At 39.1% G+C, this 21,529-nt stretch overlaps 1 protein-coding gene across 12 annotated transcripts in view; it reads right to left on the bottom strand.

The window, feature by feature from the left end:
• Positions 1–4,896: 4,896 nt before the first annotated feature.
• The window catches only part of PAX3 (paired box 3), an 80,725-nt gene continuing 64,092 nt past the window's right edge, over positions 4,897–21,529 (bottom strand). For all 12 annotated transcript variants that reach the window (XM_065074108.1, XM_065074112.1, XM_065074110.1 and 9 more), the window contains 4 exons: positions 20,639–20,804; positions 19,318–19,532; positions 7,053–7,299; positions 4,897–6,519 (listed from right to left, as the gene is read on the bottom strand). In XM_065074108.1, the coding sequence (XP_064930180.1) occupies positions 6,485–6,519; positions 7,053–7,299; positions 19,318–19,532; positions 20,639–20,804 (663 nt within the window). In that variant the 3' untranslated portion in view covers positions 4,897–6,484. The remainder of the gene's footprint in view (positions 6,520–7,052; positions 7,300–19,317; positions 19,533–20,638; positions 20,805–21,529) is intronic.

Genomic DNA, 21,529 nt, shown 5'->3' with positions numbered 1-21,529 from the left:
ACGCCATGGTAGCCCCTGCTTTCCTTGCCCCAGGCCCATAGCATGTGGCTCTGGAATTTGCAAAGAGCAGGCAAGGGAGAAACTCTCTAAGCTGATGTGGGCACTGGGAAAAATGGTCTCACTGGCAGGCACCTGTGGAGTGCTAGAGCTCGGGGTCAAGGTCACTAGAGAGCCACATGGGAAAGGGATGCTAAGGGGAACAGCCATGACACTGAGGTAAAGGGAGTGTCCTCCACGACGTGGAGGTCTCTGATGGAGACAATGGACAAAAGGTTTGGTCAAATGCTGGGTAATGAGCTCAACAGAGGGACAAGACCCCAAGGAGGCTTTTCCCCTGGCATCGTGCAGGAACTGGGTGATCCCTGCCAGCCCCACCACCCTCAGTGTTGATGGATGCTCCCCCAGGATAGAAGCAGCAAGTCTAAGAGAGCTTTTCAAAAACTTCTGGAGATTTGTATGTTTTGTAAATTGTTCTAGTACTGACCATGGAAATGCTCACACAAGGGTAGGCTCCAAAGAAATTTTATTCATCTCTGAATTGCTGAATTATAAAGTACTATGGGTTAAGTGTGCAGAGTACTTGTAACAATCACCCTTAAAAAGCTAAAGCACTTGAGATCATTATAGAATCATTTTGGTTGGAAAAGGCCTTTGTGATCATCAAGTCCAGCTGTTAACCTAACATTGCCAAGTCCACTTCTAAACCATGTCCCCAAGAACCTCATCTACACATCTTTTAAACACCTCCAGGGATGGTAACTCCACCACTTCCTTGGGCAGCCTGTTCCAATGCCTGACAACCCTTTCCATGAAGAAATTTTTCTGAACATCCAATCTAAACCTCTCCTGGCACAACTTGAGGCTATTTCCTCTCATCCTATCACTTGTTACTTGGGAAAAGAGACTGATATCCTCCATGTTACAACCTCCTTTCAGGTAGTTGTAGAGAGTCATAATGCATATATATGAGGAGAAAAATGTTTGTGTAAATAAAACGGAGTCTGTGCAAAAAAACCCCAAGGATAATTGAATAGAGGCATAAGAAAAACTGAGAACATAATTGTGTACAGCTCAAGCAAAGATACCCGTGTGAGCGCTGGAAGGAGAAGAGTGCAGGAAGAAACAAGTAGCTTAACATTTGCTTATGGCCTAAGGGACAAGCTTTGCTGAAGATGAAGACACCAAATAGTTAATAAAGCGTCTGAACTGTTTCCAATTCTCAGACAAGGAAGCAATAGTTCTGCTCTTATCAGCAACTGCTCTTTCATATTTGTGTATCAAGCTAGCTTTATTAAATTATTCAGCAAAGGTCAAATGTGATATGTCTTCCTAGTTTTATTATGATTTTTTGTGACATTGCCTGAGTAGCTGAATAATAAACAGTGCATGTCAAAACGCTGCAGTGCTCGAGCTGTCCGCGGGCACTTTGGATTATGAGCCTCCTCAGTCATTGGTTCTGAGGCAATATAAATGCATAAGCGAAGATTTAAACTGTGTATAAGCGCTTCAAAGTGTTGCTTGTGGAACCACGATGGCAAAACAGAACCAAGCACCAGTACTGTGTATATGTACCGATTTTGAAGCCTGCTTGTACGATAAATACTTTGTAAGTTTTCAAACCTGACTAACCATCTAGTTAAAGCACTTTGCTCCCTGTGACTGATGAGAACGTTCCAGCCTGTGCCGAGCTGCCCAGAAGTGCTGGGGAAGGACAGATAGTCAAAGTCTGACAGACCAAAGGGCCTATCACCTACCATGACCACAGATGCAAACTGCAATTTTAGTTGTTTTACAACAGACAAATATCTTGAACAGATTCAGATCAACTCATGTGATTCTTTAAAATAACCCTATGACTCTGTATAAATATATGCGCTGATTTATGATGACAGTAGCTACAGAATAAACTGAAAGACACAAGACTTTTTCAGACAGTGATAAATGAGCATTTCAATGTCATATATATAATCTAAACAAAACACCTTTCTAATATTAATTGAACAAAAATTTAGCACTTTTGTGTATATTGTTCCAGATTACTTTTGTCTGGCTCTAGGCAATATGTAGATGTCATTGGAAAAGCCAAAAGAAATTAAAAATGGGACTGTCTAATCAGGATGCGGGTTTTCTTGCAATTACTAAGCGAGCAAGAGAACATTGAAGTGAACAACATGAAGTAGTTTATGAATTCAAGCTGTTCCAGGTTTCTGATGGACTCATTGATATTGCATTAAATTAATTTCTTGTTATTTTATACAGGGATACTTTTTAGCAATCCACTTTATAGGCTTAAAGTCCAGAGGAATTTGTGGATAGGAATCATTAAGAAGTTTCAGGCTTACTAACACAGCAAAAACATATGCATTCCACATCAGCAGTAACCAACAGCACTCTGACAAGAGACATTTCTTACATATTTGAGAATATATCACAGAATTCAGACTTGCGTGCTATAGCCTGTCATACTTCCAAGAAAATTCAAACATATCCTTGCTACATAAATTATTAGTAGCATATGATAATTTGTGGTGGGGTTCAGGTTTGCAAAATTAAGTAACTTTGTATTTTTTCATTAAGTTGGATGATCAAGGTTACAGGCCTGTAACCAGAGTTTTTGAAATTGAATTTGCACAGATCTTAACATATGGATTAAAAATCTAGCTCTAATATCGCATCTATGCAGAAACAGACTTCTGAGGACACAGATCCTGTTTAACAATCAGCTATTTTCAGTGAATATTTGTAGGTTCAGATAGGCATTTTGTGCCTTTCAAAATAGCTTTAGAAAGATATCGTTCAACAGCATTTATCATACCGACTGAGAGAAACGCGTCAGCAATATTGAGTAGAAAACCCTGTGTGATTATTGGAGAAAAATGTTTATTTATAGGTGTTGTTTAAATTTGATATACTGAATTATCCAGGGAAAATGGAAGGAAAATAGGTGCCATTAAAAATATTTATTTTCCTGGCTCATTCATTAAATATTATACATGCTCAAAGGAATAGTAACTTATACCAATGTAAAGAAATGCCGAAATGCATATACTGGGTATTTTGGATGGGAGTAGAGATTATCTATTGATAAAGGATGATTTAAAAGCAAAGAATAAATTAAAAATCACAGTTGTTCCACAAGGACTACATTTTTTTTTTTAATTAAAGCCTGTATCTTAAGAATTTCCAATTCTTATACATATGAGATGATGGTTAAACAGCTGTTGTTATTTTTTTCCATCTTGTAAAATATGCAAACCTACCCCTGGAAAAAAAAAAAAAAAAGAAAAAAATGGAAGGACCTTGAAATCCCTTCTTTCTGCGCTCATCAGCAGGGCGGTTTTGGACTCCATTGCCAGGACCACGTTCCCCTGAGCTGTTCCACAGCATTTCTGTCAAACACAATATCCATGGCAGGCTCGTGCCCCTTGGACTTCCTGAGCACCCAGGATTTGTGTTCCAGAAACATGTGTGGTTCCCAAGAACCTCTTCAGGCTTGACAGTGCTAACAAGAAGAGATCAACAGTACCCCAAGTAATCCTTGTGGCTCTGTCACAGATTCCTATGGCACACCATAAATCAGGGAACTGTTTAGTCCCTCAGCCCGGGCTCCTCACGTCCCCTGGCAGGAGCTCATCCCGCGGTCCCGCTCACACGGCTCTGCTGCAGGAGGACTGGGGGATTTTCTCCTGATCCATCCTGTTCACAGGCTCTCCTGCTCTGCATTAGCCTCTCACACAAGTTCTTGGGAGACACTTAAAAAAGAGGCTGGAGCAGGCAAAAATCCTGCTCTTTAACTTCAGGTGGGGAACGCACCTCAGCAGCGCTGTGGGGGTCACAGCTCTGTCCCACCCCACAGCTGCTGTGATGGGAAAGGACAGAGAGGGAAGGTGGCAATTTGCAGTCATCTTGTGACAAAGATACACCCTGCTGGGAAGGAGCAAACTTACAGATATCATCCACTTCCAACCAACATAAGCAAATAGGCTTTGATCCTGCACTTGACAGCAAAGGGATTGCAAGTGGGAAAAATGAGGCTTATTCGGCCTTTGCAGCAAAACCAGGGCATAAGACAAATACCAAGCTCCAAGTCCTTGGGGAGAGGAAACAACAATGAAAAAAAAAAAAACAAAATAATTAGTAGTTTAGAGCAGGGAATAGGTATTAGTAAGAGACTTCTAAATTTTGATTGTCGCCAAAATTAAAAGCATATCAGAGAAACATAAACTGGAACAAAAAAAAAAAAAAAGAAATCCGCATTCGCTTTTTTGGAGCACTTTTGTAACATCCCTGTCTCAAAAAGTATATTCCTTCCTTTCTCCAACAGAAAAGAGATAGAGTTAAAAGAACAAAATAAAAATAAAATGCATACAGAAATAAATTCAAGGTGGTTACATCCCCCACAAAATCATGAGGAAATTAAATGTCCACCAAACCTAGTGTGAAGTAAAATCTCCTCAGGCACTGCTGTGCCACTAAAACTTGCTCCATTTGTTTTGAAGGGACTTCCCCATGTTTTCATCAGCTTGGGTGTAGCCAACTAAAAACTCTTGAGGCTTCTAAAGGAAAAAAAATATATATATTTCAGGACACATACCACCCATAACTGATTACAAAGTTTGTGAATTGTATGAAGCCATCTCAGTTGCCCTACTCGTGCTGAGTTTAAACCTGTTTATTTTCCTTTAACTGCACAGTATATGCACAACGTTTTTCTCTTCTTGGGAACGTGTACTACTGGTACCAATAGCACTTGAAAAATGCAAAGTTCATTAACAGAGAGCAGCATAATGGCAGTACCGCAGTACCGCAGTACCACATACCTGGGCACAGAGGCTGCCCGAGGCTCCCACCGCCCCCGGGCTGTGTGCAGGGTGCACTCACACAACAAATACAGTCTGCTTTGAAGATAACATGGTTTATTTCTTCATGATATTCAGATTAAAATGTATCAATGTATTTAGCACAATACTACATTTTAGGACAAAAATCATCAGTGCTTTGCAAGTCTTCATAATGTTTATTCATTATAAATAGTAAATATTTACTGAACTTTTTACATGAATGACTTTTTTTTCTTTTTTTTTTTTTGTTGTTATTATTTTTGTTTGGTTTTTTGTTTGTTTTTACAACACCTGTGTTGTTGTAGAGGCTGCAACACAAAGATATTTTTCCATCACCCTTAAGACCAATGTGTGAACTAACCTCTGTACTGAACCTAGTCTAACTCACTACTTCATAGTCCTTAACGCTAAAAGGAATGTATTTGTGTTCTGCATCCCTCTTTGTTCCAAGAATAGAGAGAAATAAATAACACCACCTTTCATCTTCCTCTTCCTCTCAACATCACAAAACACAAATTTATTGACATTCTAAAATGTCACAATGCAAACTTCTTGTAAACCTTGGTTCCTATAATTATAATTTCTATATTGGATATCACTGTATAATTTAAACAAATGTGTCAAATACAGGTCCATCTCAGTCCATGTCCTGTACATCACTTAAAAAAAAAAAATGTAAACGTAATCATTTCTTCGTATGGTTTCCTGAAAATCACCTTTAAATCATGATAAGCAAGTTGGATTTTAGTTGTCCAACGCACTGCAACATTTCCGTATTTTATAATCAGGAATTATGCACTGCAAAAATAAAAGTACCTGCAAAAATATAGTTCTGATTCTATCTATATGACTTTGGATGATCCCAAAGTTTGTGTGAGGTACACAGTATTGCACATTGATAAGCAGTTGTGAAAAATCCGTCGTGGTGGTGGCGATTTTTTTTCTCCCACATTTGTTCGAAAAGAACAACGGACCAAGAAAACTCCACATACAAAAAGGTAAAATCTGGTTCTCATGTTACACAAGATCTTGTATCTTGGTAAACCAAAACTTTTAAGTGACATTTATTGACAACATGATTACAAAGATAACCAATGAGTTGCTCAGGAAGTCTTTCACACTCATCCTAGTACCTATGGACTGTGACATTTCCTCTTGATGACAATCTCCAGCATGTAAAATGAAAGAGGTGCTCCTGCCCTTGCTTCAGAAACTGAGTGGTTTTCAAGTTAGACTAGAGTCAGGACTGTATGTCAGATGAGTCAGAGTATGCAGAGCTCAACTGCTCCAAGTTTCAGAATGTTCCATTTGTCCCAATCAATGCACATTAATTTCAACAACAAAAAATGGAATGTTTTGCCAGGCAGTGATATTAAATACTGCTTCGTTTTGTATACCCACTCATAATGAATCATGTTGCATTTATTTATTCATTATTGCTTTTGGCCTTTGTCTTCTGTATAGCTTTGTCCAGCCTTCAAAAGTCTACTAAAAGCTATGACTGGAGAGAACATAACAAGCCTGCTTCTCTCAGTGGGACTGCCCCAGTTTAGACTGCAGTGTGTTGAGAAGATCCATCGTATCCAAGGTTTGGAGTGAGATCGGAAAACAAGACCAGCTTTAACTTGAAGTGGACAGTTCATTTATGCGATATCTGGCTTCAGATAATGAAAGGCACCTGCAAAAAAAAAGCAAAAGAAGCTTTTTAAGTCATGCTGTGACAACCTCACAGCATGGGGCCATGCCAACTACAGGTTGACATTGTCATATTTAATACTGATATATCAAAGGAAAGGGACTAATATTTTTATTCCTAGAACAAGTTTGACAAAACTCTGTGTATCTGGGATTATATACTGTAATGATTCTTGAGCTGACCTCATTAAGAACATGTGTTTCTAATAGTGGAATGCCAGTGGTTATTTCATTTTGGACAACCCTTATGTTTTACCTAATGGCAATCAGGTTTCATGTCTCAACAATTAATAACATCAAGATGTTGTTGACATCACTTAAGAAAATAATTATGCAGCAGAAATCTTGCTCCAACCACCAGCTATCTCACCAGTGCACTCCGCTCAGCTTTAGAGAGAAGCAGTAGTCGGCCATTAGGATCTCTGCTCATAATTTTCTTTGTTATGGACAGAACATACAGACCATTGATAAACAGGTACAATATTGCACTTCCCAGTGCAAATGTCCATGACTCACTTTGTCCATACTGTCCGTACTGGTAGCCCGTGACGGGGTCCATGCTGTAGCCCGTGGTGCTGTAGGTGGGTGGGCAGTAGGACTGGGAGGTGGGCAGGCTGTCCAGACCCTTCATGTGGTCCAGCCGCTGGCTGCAGCTGGCTGACCCCGTGCTGGTGGGCTCCAGGCCCCCCGTTAGAGGGGACAGGGCATAATCAGTTTGGGGCTGGTGAGGCACACCACCATGGTTAGTCAGGAGTCCCATTACCTAAAATAAAAGGTGAAATAATAGAAATAATTAAACCACGTGAAGAACTGTATTGCTTACAGAGCCACAGGAGTTCTCAAGTCTACCATTTCATTTCCTAAAATAGGTAGGCTTGGTATTCAAACTATGCTTTGAGTATCTAATCCAAATAGAAAGTGGAATTTGGTTGCATCATACACCAAAATAAAAACTAATTACTGACAACAAATAAAAAGTGATACCAAGGGCAAATAAGGAAAAATAATTTTTAAAACCTGCTATTTTAGAGTGCCTGATCCTCCCATGCCTTGGCTGGCATGTGTGCAGATGTTTACTCCTTGAGCACTCAATTATAAGAGAAGCAGCAGCAAGCAGCAGCTCTTTAGCCATGTTGTCCTTTAATATCTACAAACACAGAAAATCTATAAAAAAAGCTCAGACAATTTTTCCCCCCCCAAATCAGCCGTCACTACAACAAAATTAATTTGAAGCAGATTGCGGCAACACTGCCCCAATGGAAGTAACAGAGAATCCCAGCACCCAGAACATTAACATTCGGGAAGGGGCAGAGCAGCTGCAACTCCTGCTGCTGCATGCCCTGGGAGCTGGCCTGGGAATAAAAGAATGTGAAAAAGAGTGAAGTGCTGGTCACACACCAGTTCTCAACTTCATCCACCGAGTTAGGGGACACAGCAGAAATGGTCCAGCGTTCCAGACTGGCTTCAAGTTGACTGTGGCTCCCTTAGTAAGCTCCTTGTACATGAACGGTTATGAAATCAGCAGTCAAGATTAGTTGAAAAGAGATTACTGGAAAATATGTACTTGTCCCTATAACAGCCCAGCCCTCCAAGCCATAATTTCTGGTAGAAAAGAGATTCAAAAGCACCTGTGCTTTCAAGCAGGAGTGGAGGAAGCTACAGTGATAAGTTCTGGTGGTACAAAAGTCACTCACACTACAGGTTGGTGTGTTTCTTTTGCCAGCACATCTCTGTAGCATATTTTGAAAATAAGTACTGAGAGAATGTCTTGCTTCTGCTGGAATAAGTTCTGCTTCAAAGCCTAAGAAACAGTCTGGAGCTTATAACAGAGGGATGACACAGAGCTTCTGCCAAAACAGCATATTCTGATCATTTACAGGTTCTTCTTCCTCCAAAAAGATGCTACAAATATCTAACATATGCTATTTGATAATCATTTTACATTACTGCACTTCTTACCATAAATTGAAAAGAAATTATGAAAATTGGTGTTTATTTTGTAAGGAATAAATCTATGCTTATATGAACATGTCCGATTCCTAAAGTTCAGATGGTCCTTCTTTAATTGTATTTATTTTCCATCACAAAAGAAAAGGGATTATTATTGTAGGGAGCTTGTGGTCCCAGCTCTGAGTTTTATTTTTAATAAATAAATGACACAGTCGCAGAAATCACAATTTAAGTAGGAAATAAGACCTCTCCAGGTCTCACATGTCTGACAAGGAAAAGAACAATAGGCACAAGCGGAGTACTTTGAAAAGAGACACCCCGACACCTGCGCCAAGAACACTAAATGTTTCTCCATCAGATGCACCCAAGACATCTCACCAGAAAAAAAATGCTGAGAAGGAAGTTCAATTACTACTCACAGCTTTAGAATGTTCACTTGTTTCACCAAGCAGAAAACCTGAGTTTCAAAAGATGAAGTATTCATGCAAAAGAAGTTTCAAAATATATCCAAAGATTTCATTTAGATGCTGAAATTCACTACTTCTAAGTTAAAAACACAAAAGAAGAATTTGGATTCAGGCTATAAGATACTTTATATTTAATTCAAATAACCTAATAAATAATCCTATTAAAAGCATTTTAGGTTAATTAAAAAAAAAAAATCTCTGGAATCACCACAGGTTGAAAAATCACGTTATATGCACAGCAACGTGTACAGCATTTTGTCTGCAAAGCCCCTAAAAGCTGAAATAACTGGGCACTCCACTTGTTCTTCTAAAAATTCATTCCTGAAAAATATTAAAATCTCTCAAGGTTATTTATTAAGTTTTTTTCTGGTTCAGAAATTACAAATATTTTTCTTGTACCCTTGGAAAATGATATGGTCCTGAAAATTTGGCATGCTTAATGACCTGACATTGCATCAGCAGGATACAATATTAAAACCCATGTTCGTTCAGGTTAAATTAACCCTTGTTCTTTAAACTGAATAGTAATAGAGTTAAAAGAAGAGAAAGATCCACAAAGAAGGTAGCTCAACTTAAACATTTACATTGAAAATTACTACTTCAGAAAACATTTATGTTGGCACAGGTATCCTGGGTTTGACTACAGTTTAAAACACAGATGGTTTATCAGAAATCTGCAGTGGGCGCAGAGCAATTTCCATTCCCACACAGCACACACACGAAACCCGTGTTTACAGGCCTTTCCCATGTCCTGGTCCAAGTTCAAGTGCAGGGAGAAAGTCCAGCTCGTGCTGCCCTGGCAGCCCCAGTGGAAACCTCCACCCGAGAGCTCCTGCGTCACACCTGCTCTCCACCAGGACTTTGAGGAGCAACGGCTGAGTTGGGCAAATAGCTGTTTTACCAACTACGTGCTTTAACTGAACATCTTCTGTTTAATATTTTCAACAGAATAGAGCCCAAGACAACATTATTTGGACTTTGCCAGCAAAAACAGTGAGCTCAAAAGCTTTGGGACTGGAAGTTATTTCAGAGTTGAGATTAGCCTTGAAATGCAAACCTGGATGCAAATGTGATATCAAAAGCCACTCGGATTCTGCTAGCATCTATATTTGGACGGACGTTTATTTTCTCTGGCAAACTAAAATTAGCATTTCATGAGATTTACTTTAAAAATTTTTAATTAATCAGATAATATAAGTTTAGTTGTCTTTTTATTAAGCGTATATGCACCTAGTAGACACTTTGGAGCAGAACTGACACAACCTCCTGTCTCTGAGATGGAGAAAACTGAACAGTAACCATCTTCTCAGAAATGTCTTCTTCAGGGGCCTTCAAAATCATCCTGCAGTTGATTAGTGTCTAAATAATTAGATTTTTGGTCATGTCTGTTTTGAAAGCTATAAGGGAAGTAGCCTGAGGGCGGAAGTCTCTCATACAGTCTGAGCCATGACCTTGTCACCCACACAAGGAGTTACAGGAAGGGCATGGCTTTCACCTAATCAATTAGCAAATCATTAACGGGCCACAGCTGCAAGACGCTCAGCACCCTCACCTTAGTGCTGTACCAGAGAGATGTGAAGATCTGGGTTTTGCAACTCCAGTCTTCTGCTGGTATAAAACACTATAGTTATGAATAAGTAAAGAGATCTGATTGTTTTACCATAATAAAGAAGAAAATAAACTTATTCAATCCATATACCTTCCAAATTACTAGAAAACACATACTTCCCTCTGAATTACTTTAATAAAGCCCAAGTAGTAATTGTCAGCCACACTGAGGCAGATCCCAAAGAAGCCGGAAGAAAAAAAGTCAAGGGCTGATCTAACACCTAGAACCAAATGCTGCTGTAACTACTCTGTTTTAGAAAAGAACTCCTATAAATGCAAGAAAATCATGCTCCAAGCTTTTTGGCTACATATATTTTGTTCTGTTTTTAAAAAAGCACACACAAACGTTGACACATAGCCTCTGAGTTTGTACAGTAAGAGACAGCATGTATAACAGATAACGTAGTTCTAGTCTATTAGAGAACAAAGGTGCAATCAGAAATAAGCCAAGAAAATACTGTGAAGTGCAACAGTGAAATTCTATGGAAAAGTTTTCAGAGAGCACATCCCAAGAAATCCAAAATATGCATTAAGACAAATTCCTCCCTGGTGGGATCAGCACAGCATCACTAGCTGATGATCTGATTCAGAAAGCAGCAGGGGGATTCAATGATGAAAGACTTCAAGACCACGTATGCAACCTCTGGGCCACTATCAGCTATCAGAAAATACTTCTCTTATCAACAAAATAAAGGCCACTAAACTAAGAAAAAGCTTATTCCATTCAAATGAAACATTATGCCTGTTAATGTGGTTGGTATTTTAGGATGTAGGACCTACCATAGGCACAATAAAATTCTCATATGTTTTAATTCATTTACGCATGCCTGCATTTAATATGCTTTGTGACCATGTCTGCAATTAATATGAGTTATGAGAAAAGAACATGTGCAATATTTTTGGGTACAGTGAAACATTTTTTTCTCCTCCTGCAAATGAAAGATTTAATGAAACAGCTCAAGGAAAATCGTTGGCAGTTAACGTATTAAGTTGAACTGACAGAATCATGAGTAAACTTTAGTGGAGTTAATGATATCCTCTTATCTGACCCTGACACATTTGCAGCATGTAATTTACAGAAGCTCTGTCCAGGGAATCTTGACAAATGCTCCTAACGATGTCAGGGCAATGTTCCATTCTAACGTAAAACAGATGTGGGTCCGATACCCCCATTCATCACTAACACTGAAAATCTCAAACTCCTTCCGAGATGAATGGCATTACCTGCTGTTAACTCTCTTCAACGTAGAAAAATCTCTCAAAAACAAAATACTACACAAGAAAGAACACAAAAAGGATGGTCCTAATGCATTAGAATGAGAGATTTTAAAAGATTAATTACAATTAATTAGCTACATGGTACTATACCTATAGGATCCTAGAGCTATGTTGCTGATTCATTTTACATATACGAATATTTGTGCTGAATATGTGAAGAGACCCAACAGAAAGCATTTTTGTGACAAATGGCAAGCACTGGGAACCACATACTTGGTTAATGAAAATAGGAGCAAACACACTGACTTTGAACATCTGACGATCTGACCTTCTGCAGACTCATATCAAATGAGGCCTCCTACTGATTTCACACCACCAGACATCAGTGGCAGCGACACTGAAATTAGAGAAGGTGCACTGGTGGACATTTAGGGTAATTAAGACGATAACTTGATCCCGCATGAATTATATTTTTATCTACAGGAGATTACTCATGTTCACAACATTATCAGAGTCTGTCACTGAACTCGCATCTTTTTTCAGGAGTCACAGGACTAGGCAACTTTATCAAAATAATTCAAAGAAAAGCTAATTATCTAGCTACTGTTTGTATGGAAAAGCTTCAAAAATGTCAAGACAACTGAAAACGTAAAACAAAGCTCAAAGAGGAACATATAGTCACAATTTTTATATATGTATATATATGAATATAAGTGAATATATAGTTAAACATCTCAAAACTTTTTCAGGTAGTCTCAGAGACTGTAGACGCATGAGTTTAAATACTTAAATATGACAATATTACACACAACTGTTCATAACAAGCCTAAATTTGACATTATATTGCTCACTTCCTGTGAACTCTTCTCCCACCTTCTGCTCAATCCAAGACACAAAAGAGGGATTCTGACCATCATGAAAACCAGCCCCACTGTTTCTGGCTGGGCTCTCACACACCTTCCCTCCAGAACTGAACTGGGATACACAGGTTGGTTCCCTCTCAGGAAAACAAGCAGAAAAATACACCTCTTTTTTCCCCCTCAATTCAAAAGCTTTTTGTTTTTCCTGGCAGAGGACCAGGAGATAGGATCTGCAAAGCTTTCACAGGGGACTCTCAGCAAACGCAATGTTTGTCCCTACTACAGCTGTTGTATGATCGACACCTACATGGCTGCATTTACCAACAGGGAACTGTTACAAAATAGTAGTCACTTAGGTAAAAGCAAATAGTTATCCATAAATGGGAAGGAAAAAATAGATAATGGACAAACATAACTGGAAGAATCCAACTAGTAAGGAAGTGTTCACTCATGAGGTTCCCATTAACGTATATTCCAGGGCCTCTAATCTAACCAGCACTAGGGAAAAACAAGTATTTTGCTATTTTGACTAAGGGAAGCCTCTTTATATTCTGGCTCAGCGCTCAGTCTTTCTTTTGTAAGAAAATTATTACTATTACTGACGTCCCAGCAAAAATCAAGATAAAAATAAAATGGTTGTCTTTAGCGAGGTAGGAAGATTTGAAGGACACAGAGTCCAATGCATTTAAAGATGGATACATGGGCTTTCTAGAGTGACTTTGCTAGGAGTGAAATTCTGCTGTTTCTGATCCCACCGCAATATATGCTTTTCACTGAATCATGCAGTGGTATTTTTAGTACCTCTCCTTGGAAATCTAAAATACAGAGCGTAATTAAGGACTCAAGTGAGCCATCTGTGATTACTCATGGCAAAGCCTGCATTCATATATCAGCGCTTAACTGAAAAAACATGCAAGTATTCAGATTCCTGTTGATATTTCTATTTTGTAAATTCATTAAAGAATTAGAAGTTTACCAATGCATGCTAGTCATATACTCTATGAAGGGCTGACTCTTATTTTCACTTAACTGGTTTAAATTGAACTTCTATGTGTAGCAAAAGCAAAACATTATTTTAAAGGTTGTGATGACATTGAATATGTTCTAAACAGTACAGGTTATTATGGAGGAAGATAAGTCACTTTTGTGAGCAATACCATTTAAAAAGGGTTAAGAAAACCTAGAAACTGATACTTTTTTATATATTGTATCATTTTACTATTACATTGTTTATATATTTTATTTAGCTTTTTTATATTTATATTTCCATTGTATTCCTAAACATTTATTGTCATCAAGTTACAGTACAATTGGTTAATTTCCCAGAGATGCCAGGGCTTTTTATATCTCCATGTAAGATTTCTCAGCTGTAATAGAAGACCTGTTTTTCTAAGGCTGAAGCCCCAGCCACCCACCACTCCAGCTTTTTAGGCAAGATGGGGGTGGAGGTGGAAATAGGCCCAGAGAGTGAGAAGCTAAGGTGGACACTCAACATTTAAGGCCATCTGTTCGTTGTTGTTGTTATTTTAATATATTTTATTATCTATGCTATAATATTTATTATTTAAAATATTACAATATTTACAAAACAAATAATATTCTTATTCTTGCATAATAACAATTACAAAACTATTGATCCCATTTATTTCTACCCACTCCAGAAACAGAAATAATCAATCCCATTGGCTGAACTTCTTTTTTAAATTAAAAAAAACAACACACAAACCAAACCAAAAACTCGTGCTCATTAAAATAATATCATGTGAATTAACTTTCCTCCTCACAAAGAAATCCCTGACCCTGACCTCTGTCTCATGTTCTTGGGTCATTAAGCAAGAAGTTCTCAAAGCCAAGATCATTGTGACAGAGATCATGAGCTTCTCATTGGTGTGAGACTTAGATCCAAAAAAATGTTTCTGCGGGCGACCAGTCAGACAGTAATCTGACGGAAAGTACAGGGAAAACTATAGTAAATTAACAGCTGTTTGGTCGTGTGTTTTTTGGGTTCCCCCCCTCCCCACCTTGTCCCTCTTAATAAGGGCCTGCAAGATTTTAGCCACTGATGCCTGTGTTTCCCTTAAAAACAGAGTTAAGACAGTATGGACATATCCCACTGATTCGACAGCTGCCATCAGATCCATACTTCAGGTTAATGAAAACCAAGTGCTCTCAAAGACTTAAAAGAAGCCAATTGACTAAGATCTATCTCACCAAAAAGAGTTAGAGGGTATTTCTTAAACTCAAGCAGTGAAATGTTTTGACAGAAAAAGAAAGAAACCTTGAAACAGCATGCATCTTTACTACTGTTCACAGAAAAGTTTGGAATTTTCTTATCAAGATGATTCCTGAGCTCCAGGTAATAATAGCATAAGGACTGCAAAATTCATTAAAGACTGTTATGATCTTCTACACAACCATTCAGCATTCAATCCACTTCCCATTTTGAAACTGCAGCCTTTAAAGCTGCAGGTTTGACACAAACACACAGGAGGATGACAAGAAAGAGGAAAAGGTAGAGCTCAGATGTTTTCTAGAGGGCAAGGAGGAAAAGCCGCAGAAGACAGGTTACTCATGTTTATTCTTTTTCCAGGAAAAACTTACCACTACAGTACCAGTTAAGCCTGGGTACCCCATGGCTTAGATACAGGCAGTGATGCAAGCAGAGCCCTGCCGCTCCACCCAGACCCATGAGCAGCTGGAACGGCACAATTCAAACCCAGCAAACTGCCTGAACCGCCTGGCACAGGGCAAACTCTGCTCTTTCAGCTCTAATAAAAAGCACATGGCAAGGTCAAGAGATGCCCGTGTCCACCAGAAAAGCCTTTTTCCTTATCTTAAACAAAGCAGTTCAAAATACTGATATTCTGCCTTAGAAGCAATCTGCTCTCTAGTAAGACCCTACACCTGCAGGTGCAAGACAAGTGTTTTTGCAGTCGCTCTTCTGGCTTCCATGGCAGAACCGTCTGTCAGTGACTGTTAATGCTGGGATCAGAAAGCGACGTGCCAATTCAGAGGCACGCTTATAGTCTCGCGTGCACATATTAACACACAGATATGCTACTCCCTAATAATTTTGAGTTAACAAAGGTTTGTTAAAAGAAGATGCACTGAGCAACTGAAACCTAATTTGAAAAGGAAATACAATATTCCTGTAAATGTATGCATGAAAGCCAAGAAGCTGCATAATAGGCATAGAAAACATAAAAATATGCAATTTACATATATTACACACTACTAATCTCCATTCTGACATTATATTTAAAGAGCTCTGGCTGAGATGGTGTGCCTGCAGTTTGGTTGCTTTTTCATGAAATACAAACAAGGACACTCCTGGCTATCAGTTCCCCAAGACATTAATCCCCATCTTATCCCTTCCAAAGTCAACCCCTCACAGGTCTGTAACACAGAGGTTCTCTCACCACATCCAGTTAGCAATGAGTAAACCAGATGAACAAGAAGAATAATCAATCATCTGGAGATCTGCAAATCTTGTCTTGATGTTAAAAAGTGCTAAATAACATTGACAAGGCAGGACTCTTTCTATTCTCTTATTTATAAGAGCAACATTTTATTTCCCAGCCTGAAAGACAGGTAAGTTATGGAACACACTGCTTTCAAAAACTGAAAGTACAGTCTTTTCTAACTTTTGATTTCATTGCTAACACAATAAAAATGTAGTTACAGTACCCTAGCCACTTCCTCTTGTCCTCTGCCTTCACCCAGTGCTTGCCTTAAACAACATATTTGTCCATCATACTCAAGAACAAAGTCAGAAAGGAAACACCCTGAATAGAAGATAAAGTTTTCCTAAGGAATCTGCCTCATTTGAAATAAACTGAAGTCAAAGTGGGAAAGGAGGTTTAAGTATGGTAAGAAAATGATCCCTTGAATCTTAAAATTAGATTTTGTTCTGCATGTTCTGAGGGTTTTTTTTTTTAAATCACAGAAGATTATTTGGGCTTCACACAAAGCCTCCCTTCCCCCCTCCCGCTAAAGTTGCCATAAATTCAGCTTTACGCACAGTTTGTCCAGAGCACTTGCATGACAGAGAGACAGTGACGGGTGGAAACTTTATGTTAATTGCTCTCCCACTCAGATTTATTGTGGTCAAAAATCCACTGGGTAGTAAAAAGAACCTCTCAATTTCTCATCTAAATTCCATGCACACAAGCAGGGCACTGCAACATGCCCACTCAGCATGAAAACTCCAGTTTCTCTCTCTTCATGAAATCCCCAGCACAGAACCAGATTTTGACTTGTCAGCCGCTGCTACCTGAGCCACTCAGCCGGCATCTGGGCACCTGCAGGAAGAGCCCTGAGGACACATGACATAAAGATGCCCTGTGACACATCCCACGAGTAAGGGACATTTCACACAGTAACATCACAATGTACATCACCAACGTATGAGGCTTTTCTTTCGGTCATAAAGCACAATCACTGTTTTGCTACATTCCCACAGTTTGTTGCACGTAATTTACATACTTGTGGCTGTATCACTCCCTTATATAAACGCAAACCTAGGTATGTCATTTGATACATACATGCTTTTTATACATGTCTCTAAGGCATTGTTTTGGCTCCAAAATCGTTTTAGAGGAGCTGTTGGTAACATCGCATAAATTTAGGGCCGGGTTTTTGTTTGTTTGTTCCATGGAAAGATCTGCACCAGCCAGTGAGGGCAATCATTCAGGGGCCAAAAAGCAGTTTAAAACTTGATCAGCTATAAGTAATCTCCTGTATACATTCAGTGATGAATGCAGGACGTCAGTCTTTGAGGGACTGGCCTCCTCCTAAACCTGTGGGCAGAGGTGCAAGGTAAGGCCAGGAGCTCTAAGCACTGGAACAGGAAAAGGTTTCAAAAGTCTAAAGAAAAAAAAGCCAAAACAACAGAAGTTTCATAGTGTAAAGACAGGACTGGGTGTAAAGCAGCACAGCAACTGATTAAAGACATAATCAAAAGGGAATCCCAGAGCAGATTAGACCAAACCTCAAATCAGCAAGAATTTGGGGGGAGGAAACCTGGCCTCACTTTATTGTCCCACTATGCCCAGACATCACAAGATTTTTTTACTGTTGTGCTCCACTTCTGTGTCACAGACAACAAAAGCTCTGTGAAAGGAAAAAAGATCACATTTTCCATAGCCAGAACCAACACACATTTAAATTGACACTAACAACTACTTTGCATGGATTAATGCTGAATCCCAGAAAGATATTTATGTCAAAAATGTGGAAGCCTTGCACACTATGAGACTGGCCTTTTAAAAAAAAAAAAAAAAACAGCTAATATAGTGTCACGGTTTTTTTTGGAGATTGCATTTAGAAATCAGAATTCTTTAGAACAAAAACCATTCAAGTCTTGTTGGAAGTACATCCGTTTGGTTTTCTGTTGGTATTTTCTTCCTGAGGTTTCAAGCCATAAAGTTTTGTACCCCACTCTAAGCTATAGGAATCTGTGAAACTTAATTACGTTTACTGTTACAAAAAAGGGTTTATGAACTTTTGCCTTTGGGCAAAAATGTTTATTTCATTGCCTTTGTTATTCATTCTTTTCAACTCCAGTGCCTTTGAACTTTTCAGCTGCACAGAGTTATCACCGTTGCACAGGAACCAAGAACTGCACTCCCGAGATGCAAACCACAAGTTGAAGAAAACGAAGGAGGCAAAGATATACGAGTCGTTATTTTGGCCACCCTTTGTGCCATTAAAATCTCATTTTCTGCCTATTAGAATGCCCTCTCCCTGCTTAGGCAGTGGTGATAGTCAGTGATTAGTGTGTAATTGAGTATAATTGTCTTTTCACTTTTCATTTGTGTCATTCTGAGCTTCCCTCTGTTTTTCTAACCACTGAGAGGAAAAAAGGGTAGAAAGAAGATAAAGCTGTTAAAACTCTCACTTTCAGCCCTGAAGAGATTCCTGATTGTAATTATAGATTGCATCCTCTTTGTGACTTCTCAGAATTTAGTGGACATCTCTTTCCAAGCACCTGGGCAAAGCTCTCACTAATGAAATAAAGTACCATCTATTCAAGCTTTAACTAATAATGTCAGCTTCAGACAGATGCCGCGTCTAGGAAAATTTAACCAACCTTTTGACACTCAATTATCAAGGCAATTTATTAACATGATTTCCTAAAAAGAGCTCATGCAAATTAGAAAAACTATTATGGTATTCATGCAGTTATATATTGCCAAAGAGCAGTAATACTCCTAATTTATGTATTTATAACTCGATTATAGCTCATCTCAATGTGTGCTGCTCAGCCCTTGGAATTCTCCTCATACAACTTGCCTATAATTTTCCTGAACTATTTGGTAAAACCTTGGTGATGTTTTTTATCCACAGAAAAACTACGTCACCTACTTTCTGTACCTAGCCATGGATCTTCAGGAAAATAGCAGAACGTTACAAACGCTCGACAACTAAATGTAAACATGAAGCCTGCATGATTACATTATAAATCACTTGAAATTAAATATAAGCTATGACTCTTGATTCAGCCAGTAGGAGGAAAAAAAATAGAAAAAGAAGGAAACTAGCAAACTGAAATCATGTGGCTTGTATAAAGAATACATTATGGTTTAAATTTGGTAATTCATTATACTGTGGCCTGAGGGAATAGACTCTTTGGTTCGGGTATACAGCAAATCCTCTGTCTGAAAACACAGGACTGACCTGAGGTGAAAGGCCATTGCCAATGGCAGGGTTCATGGGATTGGAGGGCCCGGACGGAGGCACAAAGCTGTCTGTATAGCTGGAAAATCCGTGCCTGGTGCTGGGGAGGCAATAGGCAGAGCTGCTCTCTGGGTTTGAAGGGAGACTGCTTTGGTGCACGGTGCTTGGAGGAAGAGGCTGAGGTCTATGAACGGTGCTGCTCGGATCAGACACGGCTAGAAGCAAAATAAACACGTTGATATGTTTTCCTCCTTTTTTCTGGCATAATAAATTCATTATGTGAAGCTCAACTTGACAGAATTGCATCAGGACCTGCATTTAAGCACTGGTTATATAGAAAGGAAAATTTTTTAATATTGCTAGGTATTTAACTGGCCAGTGAGATTACATAAACATTATTAACTAGACTGTAAAAATCGTAACAGGCACAGGCACTTGTCAGACAATCCTTGGTGAGCGCATATTGTTCAGAATTGATATAGCAAAATTTTATATATATAAAAAAAAGGAGAAATTTCTTTTGCTTAAAAGACCGTTAACAGGCTTTCCAGTCCTGGTCACAGTACAGTAATTCTGCCACAATTTGTAATGAACCTAGCAGTGGATGGGGGAAGTCCTGGACTCTGAAAAATTCCCTTGATCAGAACATCCACCAGCAGTTAAGATCCAAATCTCAAGGAAAAAGCAAGAAGAGTACAGTAACTTGTTTTATAGAATCTCACCTGTAAGGTTTTTCTGTAACAGTAAAATCTAGCACTACCTATATTTGAGGTTCTGTTTCCTCTTCCCCCAAATCTATCAAAGTTCACAGATTTTCTAATAACATTAGTTTTTGCCATACTGAGACTTGCTGCTATCAGATATGAAACAAGATGGTCTGAATAGCAATTTTTTTCCACCATCAGCTAAATATTCAGCATACTTACAGAAGTTTCCAGTCCGTCAGCATTGAAAGCAAAGACAGAACACAGCTGCTACCTCCTACCCCACCACACCGGGCACTCTCAGCGAAGGAGACCAGTGCGGTGGAAGGGCAGGGAAGAGTGTCCGTCGCTTCCCCAACCTGCACCTCTACTGTGCAGGAGACGATTATTTCTCCAGCTAGCACCCTTCACACAGAACCAGCCCTTTCTTGCAGCAAAACAAACCCCAGTTCCTACACACTGGAAACAAGCAGATTTACAAGGTCCTTGCTGACTCAGACCCTAAATTAACCAATGCCTCTTTTTCTACATTAGAGAAGAAAATATTTCTACAATGGATCAACACAAGAAACTCTCCAATAACACTGCTTTAACCCAGTACCTGTTGGCTACTGTACCTTGTGGTATGGAGGTGGGTTGATAGGAGGGCTCGGAGAGCTGGTAGGTCGGCAAAGTCGGCATGGCGCTGGGTGGAAATCCTCCTGGGATCAGATGGTTGAAAGCCATCAGTTGATTGGCTCCTGCCTGTTTCCTCCATCTAGCTCGACGGTTACTAAACCAGACCTACAAATGTTTTAATTAGGGACATTTGATTTTTGTACATTTAATATGAGTGCATCAGAAATCATGGCATATTTCAAACGCATTCAGTGTCTGAAAAGAGAGATGCAGAAAATGTGCACTGTGCTCAGAGCTCCCAGACAAGAAAGGAGCCCTTGGCACATACTTCCATGGTTTGACGGACAGGACATGGGAATCCCAGACCCCAGTTTCCTCTCAAATACAACCTCTCCTGAGAAACAAGCTGACTAATGCTTTCAAGCTTTAGTACTTTTAATAGCTATCAATCAGTATCCTTATTGTGCCAGATTTAATGAGAAAGGGAAAACATCCCTCCATTTGATCTCGGTGCCAGCCGAAACTGTTTAGTCTGGATTGGATTATCTTTATATTTATCTTGCTGACAAATTAGCAGCATCATTAATGTACTGTTGGAACGTGCTTATACTCACATATTGTGATACTATATTGTCCTAATGATCAACAGAACCTTAAGATTTTAATTTGAAAAATGCAAGTCCCACGTACAAAAACCAGAAATCCCTCCCAGCAAGTTTTCGCATAATCATGTATGTACAAAAGATTTCTTCATAAACTAGACAGTAACAGCAGATCAGAATTGCAATACTAGACTGGCATTTCAGAACCACTCTGAAATCTGTTCCCAGAACAGGGTACCACACAGATGGGGTTTGGATTAGTGGGACATTTTAGCTATAAATCCACTT

The sequence above is a fragment of the Columba livia genome, chromosome 9, assembly GCF_036013475.1.
Source record: "Columba livia isolate bColLiv1 breed racing homer chromosome 9, bColLiv1.pat.W.v2, whole genome shotgun sequence".
In the NCBI taxonomy this organism is placed as follows: Eukaryota; Metazoa; Chordata; class Aves; order Columbiformes; family Columbidae; genus Columba; species Columba livia.
The sequence above is the reverse complement of the archived record's forward strand: the minus strand, read 5'-3'. Positions and strand labels throughout refer to the sequence as shown.